This window comes from Bos indicus, chromosome 16, assembly GCF_029378745.1.
Source record: "Bos indicus isolate NIAB-ARS_2022 breed Sahiwal x Tharparkar chromosome 16, NIAB-ARS_B.indTharparkar_mat_pri_1.0, whole genome shotgun sequence".
Classification (NCBI taxonomy): domain Eukaryota; kingdom Metazoa; phylum Chordata; class Mammalia; order Artiodactyla; family Bovidae; genus Bos; species Bos indicus.
In genome coordinates, this window is record NC_091775.1 from 34,749,418 (window position 1) to 34,764,906 (window position 15,489).

The 15,489-nt window shown below is 34.4% G+C and overlaps 1 protein-coding gene across 11 annotated transcripts in view; it reads right to left on the minus strand.

Moving 5' to 3' along the window:
• The window catches only part of SDCCAG8 (SHH signaling and ciliogenesis regulator SDCCAG8), a 245,766-nt gene that overhangs the window by 209,210 nt on the left and 21,067 nt on the right, over positions 1-15,489 (minus strand). For 9 of the 11 annotated variants that reach the window (XM_019976099.2, XM_070768859.1, XM_019976098.2 and 6 more), the window contains exons 5-6: positions 6,440-6,562; positions 652-792 (exon numbers count right to left, since the gene is read on the minus strand). In XM_019976099.2, the coding sequence (XP_019831658.2) occupies positions 652-792; positions 6,440-6,562 (264 nt within the window). Of the gene's footprint in view, positions 1-651; positions 793-6,439; positions 6,563-11,987; positions 12,070-15,489 lie in introns of all 11 variants that reach the window. The other 2 variants (XM_070768860.1, XM_070768858.1) reach the window with 2 other exon arrangements.

Sequence of the window (15,489 nt, forward strand, 5' to 3'; positions counted from 1 at the left end):
TCTGAGAAGCAGGAAAAAAAATGTAGAATTACCAAATGATCCAACAATTGGATTATATTTGATAATCAAATATAATCAACAATTTTCTGATTATATTTGAAAGTAGGACCTCAAATAGATACTTGTGCATCAATGTTCATATCAGCCTTACTCACAACAGCCAATAGGTTGAAACTCCCCCAAAACCTATTAACAGATAAAAGGAAAAACAAAGTGTGGCATATATGTACAGGGGAATATTATTCACCCTTATAAAGATATGAAATTATGATACACATTACAACATGGATGAAACTTGAAAACTCTATGCTCAATGAAATAAGCCAGACAAAATGAGAAACACTTAAGTGAAGTATCTAGAATAGACAAACTCATATAAAGACATAGAGCAGAAAATGTTACCAAGGGTTGTGGGAAGAGGGGAATGGAAGTTATTATTTAATTGGTAGAGTTTTTGTTTGGGATGATGAAAATGTTCTGGAAATGAGTACTGTTTATGGTTGAACAACACTGTGAATGTACTTAGTGTAAATAATCATACACTTAAAATTTTAAATGGTTAAAATAGCAAGTTTTGTGTTATATATATTTACCACAATAAAAAAGTACCAAAAATGTAGACACATATGAAAAAAGTACCCAAATACTCACGAGTTCTAGTTTCCATTTTTCAGCCTCACCAGCAGAAGCAACTTTGATAGTACTGGCATTGCCACATGAAAATGATCTCTTTGCAGCTTCATCCACCCTAGAATCTTCACCTGTTGTAATCCAAGAATTCTGCATGTTTCCCTAAAATAAAATGTGAAAGTACTTGCAATCGACTTTTAACTTCTAAATCAATATACATACTTTACAAATGGAATACTGATTATCTGTGATGAAAGGAATAAGAAAAACAGCAGATGCTTCTAGATACAAATCAACAATTATTTTGCATTTTCAAGCTGTTAGGGGCATATTCCAAACACGTGTTACAAAGTTGAATTCCTACAGGTACAGGCAATAATGTAAATGAGCAAAGAGGGCTGTATATCAGTGTATTGAACAAATAGTCTCTTTACCTCTTTGGAGACATATACTCTTGAAGCACATAAACCTCTCTTGGTTTGTTTTCCATTTTCCACATTTCATAAAGATATGACTAATAATAATAATTACTACATATAATGTTTACTATGTGCCAGACACTGTTTTACATCCTCCACATATATTAACTTAGCTAATCATTACAATAATCCTATGGGACAAGTTTCACTCTTACCTCCATTTTATAGATGAGGAAACTGAGTTACGGAGAGTAACTGCTAAAAAGTCACTGCGGTAGTAGAAAGTGACTAATAAAGGGCAGAGCTAGGATCCGAACCCTGGCAATCTACCTCCAGAGTCCTAAACCACTATGCTCTTCTGCCTTTTCAGAAAATTATTTATCTTCAATGAGAAAAACAGTGCATGGTGATAAACAGAACTGACATGCAGCTTGCCTGTCAAGGATCCAAAAAGTAGTCACAGGGATCGTGACAGAGCAACCCAAGAAAGAAGTCACTACTCAGTTCCAGTCAATTGCTGCCATATGTGAATGCCATCTCATATTACCCCCAAAAATCTTTAGATTTTTAAAAAGATCAGGCAGATATCTGGTTCTTCAACTGAAACACTGTTAAATACTGAGTGTTTTTCAAATAGACAAAACATGTCTATAGACTGAATGTGGGGTACCCACTGTCAGCTGGCAAACTTTGGCATTCTCTCAGCATTCAGTGTAATAAGCAGTTCAAAATCTGGGTGATTTATGTGTGAATCAAGAACTAAAATACTTATTTAATTTGTCCAACAAGTAATTAATGAATTCGTATTAAGGGCCAAGGGACACAGTAGTATTCAAAAGCAAGGATATGTCCCCAAACACAGAACTATACTGTGGTGTCATATCATGTTAGAATGCGGTAAATTGTATTCATTCAAAGTAGTATTCTGAGATTCTATTCCACATTCTTTGGGAAGTTCACAGAACTTGTATAATACTGACTATGTTCAGGCATTGTGCTAAAAGCTTGGTGGCCAGTGGTGGGTGGTAAAAATGACCAAGACCAATCTTAACCTTGAGGAATTTATAGGCTAATGAAGAAGAGAAAAACCTAAGCAGGTAATTTCAATTTAGTAAAGCCATAAGTGTGCATGTTAGGACAAGGCCAGACAGAAGAGGTATACTAAGAGCAACTGGAGATTCAAGGAAAGTTTCTGGAGAAGTTTTGACACTGGTGTGATATCTTGAAGGATGAAAAAAAATAAGTTAGATGCCAAGAAGAGAGAACACCATGAGAAACTCAGAGATGAGAAATAACATGGTGTTTCCCAGAGGCTTTTAGGAAATTCAGTATTATTAAAGGTTGACATACAAGGCAATAAAGCCAGAAGATTAAAGTACAACTGTTTATGATAGCCAAAGCATGGAAACAAACTAAACGTCCATTTACAGATGAATAAAGAAAGAAGATGTGGTACACATACACAATGGAATACTACTCAGTCGTGAAAAATGAAATAATGCCATTTGCAGCAACATGGATGCAACTAAATAAGATCATACTAAGTGAAGTAGGTCAGAAAGAGAAAGACAAATACCATATGATATCACTTATCATGTGCCATATTTGTACCTAAAATATGGCACAAATTAATTTACATACAAAACAGAAACAGGCTCATAGACACAGAGAACAGATTTGCAGTTGGCAAGGGGTAGGGGAGAAGAGAGAAGGATAGACTGGGAGCTTACTGTTGGTAGATGCAAACTATTACATTTAGAATTGACAAACAAGAAGGTCTTAATGTATAACACAGGGAACTATTTGATATATTCAGTATCTTGTGATAAACCATAAGGGAAAAGAATATAAAGAAGAACACAAATATGTGTATAACTAAGCTATTTTGCTGTACAGAAGAGATTGGCACAGCACTGTAAATCAATTATGAAAGTGTATGTGTTAGTTGCTCAGTCGTGTCCAATTCTATGTGACCCCATGGACTGTAGCCTGCCAGCCTCCTCTGTCTATGGAATTCTCCAGGCAAGAATACTGGAGTGGGTAGCCATTTGCTTCTTCAGGGGATCTTCCTGACCCAGGAATGGAACCCAGATCTTCCACACTAGAGGCAGATTCTTTACTGTCTGAGCCACCAGGGAAAGTGGAAAAAAAAATAAAAAAGAAGAAGCCAGAGAATTAAATAAGGATCTGGAAAGTAAAGTATGCCATGCTGATAAGCTTGAACTTGACTCTGTAAGTAGGGAAAAATCTTCCAAGATTTGATTGTATTAAAAATAGTCTTGCAGAGTAACGAAGCAAAGTGGTACAAATTTCCTATGGAGAAATTGGAGGACGTATGTAGACTATGGATCACTGATTTATGATATCAAATGATATTGTTTGGAAACAAGTGCTAGCCTAATTGACATGTTCTTTCACAGATAGCTTTCAAAAAACTTGGATGATATTTGATCAAGATATAAAAAGTCAAATTACATTTACATCCCTGAAGATCATTGAAGACCTCTGATTTCTTAATTGAGGGGAGGGGTTGGAATTGAAGGGATGAAGAGACATGGAAACAAATAGCTCAGAAATTTTCTACTTAAAAAAAAATTCTAACAAAAAGAGTTTTTTAATATAATTTTTGAACTCTCAAGAAAAGCCCCTTGAGAAGGAATATGATTAAAAAGTGAAGATGCAAATGAAATATTCTTTGAATGGTTTTAGTTATTTAAAAATAATCTGCTTGCTTCTTCAACTGTTAAGTCAAAAACTAAGCTAAAAGCTAAAAGTCATGTAGGCTACCATCAAAGTTCCAGTCCATGGCAAAGATGGTTTGGTTCAATATTGACAAGCTATTCCTAATCTAGTCAGAAAGGTAGTATAATTCAAGGCCAGGAAGATGGATCAGGGGAGTCAGACAGTGCTGTGTTTGAGTTCTAGCTTTGTAGGTAACTTAACTGCTGTATACCTTAATTTAATCATCTGAAAGTAGATGTAACAACACCTGCCTTATGCAGCTATCATAAGACTGAAATGATATAATGCAAGCAAAGTATTTGATACAGTACCTGGCACATCATAACCATGCAGTCATCAATAAATATTAATTATTACTATATACATATTTCAATTGTTTTTCCAAAGAAAGCATTAAGAAACACTGAAAATATATAGTCAAATCTGCCAATAGCTTCGGCAAGATTTACCATCAACATGGAAAAAAGGAAGATAGTATCTCTCGATCTGTTTATATTTAAGATAATAGCTTTATTTACATCAAAACTCTCAATACAACACTATTCATAGGCTGCCAAAATGTCTCAATTCGCCTCCACAAGTAGCAAGTGGGAGAAATAACTTTGTAACAACAAAATAACACAGAAGACTAACATTAAAATAGGTATCAAGGTCATCTGACATACGCAACAACCATTTCAATATCTGCATTATGTTTTAGCTCATGTGAATGTTTTTTTTAAAAAAGCTCTCTACAAGTCTATCCTTTCTATAATCTATCTGTAGTTTTCTTAAGCAAGTTTCCTTTGCTCATAAGGCAAAGCATATATGCTTTTACCATCATTTCCTTCCCCTTTTGCATTACTCACTTCTCTTGCCCTCTGATTCACTTGTCTGCCTTATTTCCTTTCTCATTTCACTTCCCCATCTTCCACTTCTTTGCACTGTATAAATATCAAAGACTATGAATAAATGAGTCACTGTTCACTGCATATTTGGAGGAAAATCAAAAGAATATACTTATTTTAAAAAATGAGCTTACCTGTAAGTACTTTTTATGAATCATTTTCAAATTGACCCAAAATAATAGGAACCAAGACAAAATTTTTAAACACTAATATTAATAATACAATACTATAAATACTCAGAAAAAGTTATATAATGAAGAAAATAGCTGATCACAAAGTAATGTGTAATTGCAGAAAAATAAACTAAAATGCTAATCAGCTCACTTTATTATTCAGAGTTAACACATCCAGATACAATAGCAAATTCTAACACATAGAACTCCAGGATTACAAATGAAACATCAGGTCAGGTTAAGAAAAAAACTTCAAAAATTAGAGGACACCTAGGTGAAACATTCAGAGAAGGCAATGGCACCCCACTCCAGTATTCTTGCCTAGGAAATCCCATGGACGGAGGAGTCTGGTAGGCTACAGTCCATGGGGTCGCAAAGAGTAGGACACGACTGAGCAACTTCACTTTCACTTTTCACTTTCATGCACTGGAGAAAGAAATGGCAACCCACGCCAGTGTTCTTGCCTAGAGAATCCCAGGGACAGTGGAGCCTGGTGGGCTGCCATCTATGGGGTCGCACAGAGTCGGACACAACTGACATGACTTAGCAGGTGAAACATTAAAACAGTTGTGTTTTTTCCTAAGCAGAACTTACTTACTAATAATGACTAAGTCAAAAGCACCAAAATACACTGCAAAGTAAAGCCGAAACAGGCAAGTACCAAAACTTTCCCATGGAAAATTGAATTTTGTCTCAAAGAGCAGAACAACTGTTATCAACTACATCCCATAGCAAAAGAGTAAAAACTATTTTGAAGGTAAAAATATCTCTGACAACTCATAAAGAGAAATTAAACACTATTTAAATATCATCATAAAAATTTTATGTCACAGAATAATAGAGATCATACAATTCTCTGTTCCTCAAAATGTATTCCACTGATATTAGATTCACTTTGGCAACTTGCTCAAAGACTAACCCAGACCAACTCTCAGGGATAAAGCCCAGGATCTGCACTGTCAGTAAGTATCCCAAACCCCATTCACATTAAAGACTAAGGACTGCTAATATTGGAGAATTTCTCAAATTGCCAATAAATAGAGGACTTACAAGGTGAAGCCAACCCTGAAAGACCTATAAAATTACTTGCCAAACGTTCAGCTTGTTAGGGACAATGGGAATATTAACATTTTGAATCTTGGACATACATGTCAGTGTTCTTACTGCTACACCATGCTAGTTAGACTGATTGGAACTCAAAGTTCAAAGACGATTTAGAGAAATACAACAGAAATCTAAGCTACAATTCTGAACAGTTGCTAGATTTAACAAAGTCCAGCTCTGTTAACATACTTCCTATATGACATACTTCCTGCTTTCAGACTTGCTCTTTCGTATGGAAAAAACACAAATGGTAAGGCTCAGAGAGGAAACTGGAGTGGCTGCTAGGCACAATTACATCATTTAATTTGAGGATTCATACCACCACAGCGAATTTTAATTTCTGCAGCCCCAAGTAAATACCAGCACAGCACTTCTGCCAAACTTTAAGAAAAAAATTGAAGCAGCTAAGAAGGCTGAGGGAGAGGTTAGGAGGCAACATTCAGACTATATATATTTTAGTTTAATGGTTTAAATAAATGCTCACAGATGCATCCAGAAGTGTTTGTTCCCTCATTTCTTCTTGTCCTCGAGATTTCAGCTCTTGTTGGAGCCTTTCATTTTCAAGCACAACTACTTGTACCCTATTTTTCATTCCAGAGAGTTCCTCCTATAAAAAGCAGAAACAAATACCAAATACATTAAGCATTTTTTCTTTCCTTTTTTTCTTCTTTTTAAGAAATGCCACTTGCAGACTGCATACATTAAGCAATCTTAAGTAGTGCTTTTATTTGTTGATTACTAGATGATCCAATATGATACGAAGCATGGAAGACTGATGCTGTCTATCCATTTTCTGAAATATTATAATTATATTTTGACAAAGAAGAAACTCAAGCATTAGCTAACAAAGAGAAGGCTGGGGGAAGACACTAGACGGCCTGCTAATGGCCATACCACAGGACTGTGTGGTTTCTGACAATTTTATTCAACAGACTTATATAAATTATTTAATTAAAAGGTTTATCTAAAAGACTTTTAAACATGAGGTACATACACTCCTAAACACATAAGGTAAGATATATTATTATTCATGTTCAAATGCCAATAACATTGAAAACTGACAGACGGCTACATAGATAATAAAGGACACTGAGACAGAAAGGTGAGGAAAGTTACAATGATTATCTATGAACTGGTAGCCAGATGGAAGGAAATTATGAGTGAAAATAGTTTGGTGGATAGTTCTTAAAGAGTGTTTCCTTGGCTATGTAGGGAGTAATATAAAGAATTATAGGTATATAACAATTTGTATAGCTATTAAGTAGCATCTCAGTAAAAAATACTGAAATATTGAGGGTATAATACTTAACCTTCATTACCATTATAATAAACAGCTGTTGCACAGCATATAAAATTTACATTCCATTTATCTTATTCAGAAAAAAAAATCAAAGCTGTAATTGAAAACCATAATTAAACAAATACTGCAGACTTCCAATTTTTGGTCTGACATATAAGAAGCTTGGAAGACATCACTCCCATCTTCATAACTAGAAAAGGAGCTGAACAAGCTTAAAAATAAACTACTCTTCTTAGATCCATCAGAGAATTAAGGTCACAGGGAAAACTATCATCCCTCAGAATGGAAAGACAGATAAGTACTCCTGAGAACCACAGCTTAGCAGAGCAGAAACTCCTAGAGGAGCCAGTGGTGTGGTAGAAAAATATAAAAATAATTGATGAAATGCTGGAAGCTTAGTATAGACCACTTTGAGTTAAAAACTCCAGAACCCAGTCTCTGGAGGGGAAGGTGTCTCCTATACTTTCATGAGCTTTATCTCCAGGACATGAGCAGATTCTAATAGCAAAGACTAGAGGAAACCCCACTCCTGTTTCCTCCAGTAGGAGAGGAAAAGTAATCCAAAAGCATTCTGTTCTTTTTAACCAGGACTGCCTCAAGAGAAACTATTTTACCAGAGCCTAAGAAACTGGTTTTTGCTTTTTTCCCCAGAACCTAAGGGACCTGGGGGAAGAGAGTGGAAACCCAACTCGAGCTTCTTCTTAGCCTTCTCATCTCACTTAAGGGGAGAGGGAGACTGAGAAACACTTGTGAAGGATATAGCCAAGGGCACAGGGTCACTAGAAGACTGAGACATGATCATAGGATTACAAAATGCTCCCCCTACTCCCCTACCCTACCACCACATCAAAAGTACTCTTGTATCATAACAAGGGAATACACTAAAATAACTGCACATCTCAGTATATATTTAAGAATTCTTGAGGGAAACCCAAAGACAACAGTGGAGACAAAACCAGAACTCTGGAGGAAATTTTAGCCTCTGACACATATAGTAACAGCAAATAATAAACACAGTCTAACTTCTACAACAAATAAAAAACCTTACACTAAATGCATATTTCCCTCAGTTCCTTTTATTCAACCCACTATGTCCAGAATTCAACAAAAAATTAGAAGGCATCCTAAAAGACTTAACACACAGTTGCAAGAAACTAAGCAAACACAGAACCAGACTTAGATATAGCAAAGATGTTGGAATTATCAGATCAGATCAGATCAGTTGCTCAGTCGTGTCCGACTCTTTGCGACCCCATGAATCGCAGCAGGAATTATCAGATGGAGAGTTTAAAATAATTATGATTAGAATGCTAAAGGGTCAAATGGGAAAAAGTGGTCCACATGCAAGAACAGATTGATAATACAAGCAGAGATGGAAACTAAGAAAAAAAGCAAAATGCTGGAAATCAAAAACACTGCAGAGGAAATGAAGATTGCCTTTGAAGGGGTCATTAATAGACTGGACACATCCAAAGAATTAGTAAGCTTGAATAAGTGTTAACAGAAACTTCTCTAACTAAAATGCAAAGAACAAAAAGAATGATACAGACAAAACAGAATATCCAAGAATTGTGGAGCAATAATAAAGGTTAAGAGAGAGATAAAGGAGGAGAAGAAATATTTAAATGAATAATGATTGAGAATTGCCCCAAATTAATTATAAGTGCCAAACCACAGATTCAAGAAGCTCAGAGAATACTGGGCAAGATAAAACTGAAAAAATCTACACCCAGGTATATCATATTCAAACTGAAGAAAATCAAAGACAAAGAGAAAAAAGAAAAATTTTAAAGATGTCAAAGGGAAAAACCTTACCTATAGAGAAGCAATGATAAGAATTACATGAGGTACTCTTTAGAAATTATGCAGGCATGGACAAAGTATAATGGAATATTTAAAGTTTTGAATGAAAAGAGCCCTGACAAGCTAGAATTGTGATACCAACCTTCAAAAGTGAGGGAAAAACAAAGACTTTTTCAGATAACCAAAATTAGAAAATCTGTTTCTGGTAGACCTGCCTTGCGAGAAATGTTACAAGTTCTTCAAGAAGTAGGAAATTTATTTAGGTTATAAACTCAGATCTACATAAAGAAAGAAAAAGCAGTCCAAGAAGGCATATAGAGATGAGTATAATCTTTTATTTTTCTTAATGTTAGCTGATATAACAGATAAGTTTGTTTAGTATCATATTAGCGATAGTGTATATAGATCCAACAAGTACATCCTAAAGGAAATCAGTCCTGAATATTCATTGGAAGGACAGATGCTAAAGCTGAAACTCCAACACTTTGGCCACCTAATGCAAAGAGCTGACTCATTTGAAAAGACCCTGATGCTGGGAAAGATTGAGGACAGGAGGAGAAGGGGACAACAGAGGAAGAGATGGTTGGATGGCATCACCAACTCAATGGACATGAGTTTGAGTAAACTCCAGAAGTTGGTGATGGACAGGGAGGCCTGGTGTGCTGCAGTCCATGGGGTCACAAAGAGTCAGACACGACTGAGTGACTGAACTGAACTGAACTGATATAGTGATCATAGCTTGTGGATAACTGAAATGAATGACAGAAATGCATCAGGGTCAGGAGGGAGGAACTGGGAACACTCTGTTAAAAGGAATTTTTCCAACCCCTGAAGCGTTTATTGAAAATACACTTAGATTAGTGGTAAAGGTAACTGTAAACTCAAGGAAAACCACTTATAAATTTTTATTAAAAAAAGAAGTTCAAATGATATGCTAAGAGAGGACAAAATCACAATCATATAACAGGGTAACTCAGAACCAGAGATGGTACCAAAAAAAAAAAAAAACCAGAAAGAACAAGGGCAATGAATAGAAAACAGTAAAAAATATGGCAGGTATTATAGATAGCCAACTGTATCAATAATCATTTTAAACATCCATGCTCTGACTATATCAATTAAAAGACAGACTTCCAGAGTAAATAAAAGATAAGACCCAAGTACACACTGTCTACAAGAAGCCTTCTTTAAATCTAAAGACACAGATACTTTAAAGTAATGGAGAAAGATATACCATGCTAACATAAATCAAAAGAAAGCTACTGAGCATTTGTCTATTTTTTTCTCCAGAATTCCAGATACATTTCTAAGGATCAATCATGTTTAAAAACAACTGGACTATATGATGATCTTTTACTTTTATCTAGTTTGTTTCACTTTTTCCATTTCATATTCAGTGCTCATTTCATTTAGTTTATGTTCTTCAATTTCTTCATCTCTTTTTTTTTTTTGATGTTCTTTCTTAGCCTTTATCAAGTGTAGCAGAAAAGCTTTTGTATACATAAATATGTGCAATGTATACATTTTAGAAAGCTTAGGAATTTATGCATAACTAAAAATTATGACAGTATTATTCCACTTGTTTGATTTAATATGAGCAGAATGCTAGATTTCTAATTAAACAAATAGATATGCAATAAGCAACAAAGGTTTACTGTATAGCATAGGGAACTATAGTCCATATCTTGTAATAATCTACGATGGAAAATAATTTCAAAAATAATATATGTGTATTTGTATAACTGAATTAGCCTGCTATGCACCTGAAGCACTGTAAGTCAACCATACTTCAATAAAATATAGATATTTTTAAAAAGAAAGACATAAGAACAATTAAAAAAAAGAAAGCTGGAGTAGCTATATTAATTTCAGACTTCATAGTAAGGAAAAAATATCAGGGATAATAAAGAGGCATGACATATTGATAAAAAGTTCAATTTTCTAAGAAGACATAATAATCCTAACGTATATGTGCCTAACAACAGCATTAAAATACATGAAGTAAAAACTGATTGAACTATAAGGAGAAATAGATGTATCTACTATTTCAGTTAGAGATTTCAACATCCCTCGATCAGTCATTGACTGATCTGGCAGACTGGCAAAATATCAGTATGCACATAGTTGAACTGAACACCACAATTAATCACTTGGGTCTAATTGACATTTATATACTACTTCATCCTACAACAACAAAATATACACTCTTCTCAAGCTAACACATAACATTCACCAAAACATACCATATTCTATGGTCTAAAACCATATATTAACAAATTAAAAAGAATGGAAATCACAAAAAGTATGTTATCAGACCACAGTGCAATTAAACTAGAAATCAATAACAGAAAAACAGCTGGGACACTCCCAAAATATGTGGTGATTAAATAATACTCTTCTAAATATATACAGGTCAAGGATAAGTTTCAAGAAAAAAAATTTAAATTATTTTGAATTAAACAAAAATGAAAATACCACATCAAAATTTGTGAGATGCTACTAAATCAGGGGAAACATTAAAAAGAATAAAGATTTCAAAACGATAATTTCAGGAAACTATAACAAACAAACAACAAAAGAAATTAAATCTTTTTAAGTAGAAGAAAAGATAATAAAAATTAGGGTAGAAACAAATGAAATTAAAAACAGAAAATCAAGAGAGAAATGCAGCAAAACCAAAAGATTGGTCTTTGAAATGATCAGTGAAATTGATTAGAGTCTAGCCAGTCTAATCAAGACAAAAAAGAGAGTAGACACAGATTACTAATCTCAGAAATGATACCACTACAGAATCTATGGGGCTTTCCAGGTGGCGCTAGTGGTAAAGAACCCACCTGCCACTGTAGGAGAAATAAGAGATGCGGGCTTGATCCCTAGGTCAGGAAGATCCCCTGGAGAAGGGCATGGCAACCCACTCCAGTATTCTTACCTGGAGAATCATGGACAGAGGAGTTCATAGGGTTGCGCAGAGTCAGACACGACTGAAGCAGCTTAGCACACATGCACAGATTCTATGGACATTAAAAGGATAATAAAGGAACACTATGAGCAACTCTAAGTCCATAATTTGATCACCCTAGAGGAAATGAACCAGCCCCTTGAAAGACACAATCTACCAAAACCCCTAAAGGGAAAGGCAGTTAATCTGAATAGGCCTAGTTAAGTCACTTAGTCGTGTCCGACTCTGCGACCCCATGGACTGTAGCCTGCCAGGCTCCTCTGTCCATGGGATTTTCCAGGTAAGAGTACTAGAGTGGGTTGCCATTTCCTTCTCCAGAGGATCTTCCCAACTCAGAGACTGACCCAGGTCTCCAGCATTGCAGGCGGCTTCTTTACTGTCTGAGCCATTAGGGAAGCCCTGAATAGGCCTACTTGTATTAAAGAAATTGAATAAATAATTGATCCTCTTTCAAAACTGGAAGTACCAGTCCTAATACTGGTTCACTGGTGAATTTTGATAAACATTTTAAGAAGAAATTAGATCAATTCTCCAAAATATATTTTATAAAATACCTGAGAGAATACTTCCTAGCTCATTCTACGAAGTCCGCATTATCCTAACCAAACCAGGTGAATCGACTACAGGGCTGAAAAATGGCAGATCAATATATCCCATGAATATAGATGCAAAAATCCTCATCAAAACATTAGTGAATCAAATCCCACAATGTATAAAAAGAATTATACAACAGGACCAAATAGAATTTAATCTACCTATGCAAGTCTGGCTCAATATTTCAAAATCAAAATAATTCAACATGCTAGAAAAAAAATCAAATGATCATATCAATAGATGTAAAAAAAGCAAGTGACAAAATCCAAGAGCCATTCAAGGTAAAAATTTCAATGAACTAGGAATAAAGAAAAAACATCTTCAGTTTAGTAAAAAAACATCTACAAATAACCTATAGCTAACACTGTACTTCACTGTGAGAAAATGGGTAGTTTCCCACTAAGCTTAAGACAAGGAGGTCACCTCTTATCGCTTCTATTCAACATCATATTAAAAGTCCTAACTAAAATAATAAGGCAAGAAACAAAATAAAAGCTATAAAAGAAGAAATTCTTTAAAAGATAGCTATATTTGTTATAGATGACATGATTGTCTATGAAGAAAACCTCAAAAAATCAAAAAAATCTACTAAAATAAATCATTAAGCAAGGTTGCACATTACAAGGTTAATATATAAAATCAATTGTTTTCCTATATATTAGTAATAAGTAATTGGTATTTGAAATTAAGAACACAGTACCATTTACATTAACACCAACAAAATTAAATACTCAGGTATAAATTGCATAAAATATGCATCAGATCTGTAAGAACAAAATTGCAAAACTCTGATGAAGACATCAAGTAATATCTAAATAAATGGAGAGATATTCCATGTACATGGATAGGAAGATTCAATATTGTCAAAATATCAGTTCCTCCTAACTTGAGAGATTCAACACAATCTCAGTCAAAATTCCAGCATGTTGCTTTGTAGATATTTACAAACTACTTTGGGGCTTATATAAAGAGGCAAAAGACCCAAAATCATCAATATGATATTGAAGGAAAAGACCAAAATTGGAAGATTGACAATGGCAGACTTCAAGACCTATTATAAAGCTCCAGTAATCAAGACAGTGTGATATTTATGACAGAACTGACCAACATATCAATGAAACAGAATAGTGAGCCCAGAAACAGACGCACACAAATGCAGTCAACGGTCTTTAACAATGGATAGAGAACAAACATATGGATACCAAGGACGGAAGTGGGAGGGGGATTAATTGAGATATTGGGATTGACAAATATGCAGTACTGATACTATGTATAAAATAGACAACTAATGGGAATCTACTGTAGAGCTCAGCGAACTCTATTCAATGCTTTGTGGTAACCTAAATGGAAAGGAAATAAAAAAGAGGGGATATATATATACATATAGCTGACTCACTTCGCTGTACAGTAGAAACGAACACAACATTTTAAAGGAGCTATACTCCAATAAAATTAATTAAAAAATGGAATAAGGGTAACTCAATGTTGATAGTCTTTTCAACAAATGGTGTTAAACAAATGGATATCAATATGCAAAAAAAAATTTTTAATGTCTAGATACAGATCCTACACCTTCACAAATATTAACTAAAAATGGAGCACAGATCTAAATGCAAAACACAAAACTATCGAAAAGCTAGAAAAAGAATTAGAGAAAATATTGGTGAGCTTGGGTTGGGTAGTATTTTTAGATTTAATGCCAAAGGCACAGTCCATGGAAGAAAAAAATTGATAAGCTGGACTTGATTAAAATTAGAAGCTTCAGCTCTATGATGCTGTTAAGACAAGCCAAAATTGAGAAAAAAGAATTGCAAAAGATATATGTGATAAATGACTGGTATCCAAAATATATAAAGAAATTTTGAAGTTCAACAACAAGAAAATGTACAACCTAATTAAAAAATGGGCAAGAGACCCGAACAGACACCTCATCAAAGAGAGTATATAAATGGAAAATAAGTATATTAAAAAATATTCAACATTGTATGTCATCGGGGAATTGAAATTAAAACAAGATAGCATCACATATTTCTAATACACTAGAATTCAAAACACTGACAACACCAAATTCTCGCAAGGACTGTTCCACGTCATGAGCTTTCATTCACTGCTAGAGGGAAAGTAAAATGGCACAGCCATTCTGGAAGACAGTACGGCAATTTCTTATGAAAATAAACATACTCTTACAGGTGATCCAGCAATTTTGTTTCTTGGCATTTATCAAAATGAGTTTAAAAAAAGACAGATTTATTTGTAGTTGTCACAACTTAGAGGCAAGTGGGATTTCCTTCAATTGGTGAGTAGTTAAAAAAAAATTCCTATATCCAGACAATGGAATATTACTTAATGATAGAAATAAGCTATGGAGCCATGAAAAAACATTAAGCTTGAATGTATATTGTTAAGGCAATGAAGCCAATTTGAAAAGACTACAAACTGTATAACTCTGACTACAAGACATTCTAGAAAAGGCAAAACTACGGAGACAGTAAAAAGATCAGTGGTTGCCAGGGGTTTAGAGGATAGGAAAGGAGGGATAAATAAGCAGAGCACAGATGATTTTTAAAGCAGTGAAACTATTCTCTATAATACTGTAATGGTAGATATATACCATTACATGTTTTAGAAAACTTATAGAATGTAAAACACAGTGAACACTAATGTAAACTGAGGAATTTACTAAATAATAATGTAACAGTTTAGCTCATCAACTGTAACACAGATACTGCACTGATGCATGATGTAAACAGCAGAGGAAACTGCTGGGAGCTATAAAGTACATGGGAATACAGGATAATTCTACGTATTTTCCATCCACTTTTTCTGTAAACCTAAAGCTGATCTAAAAAACAAAATCTATTAATTAAAAAAACTAATC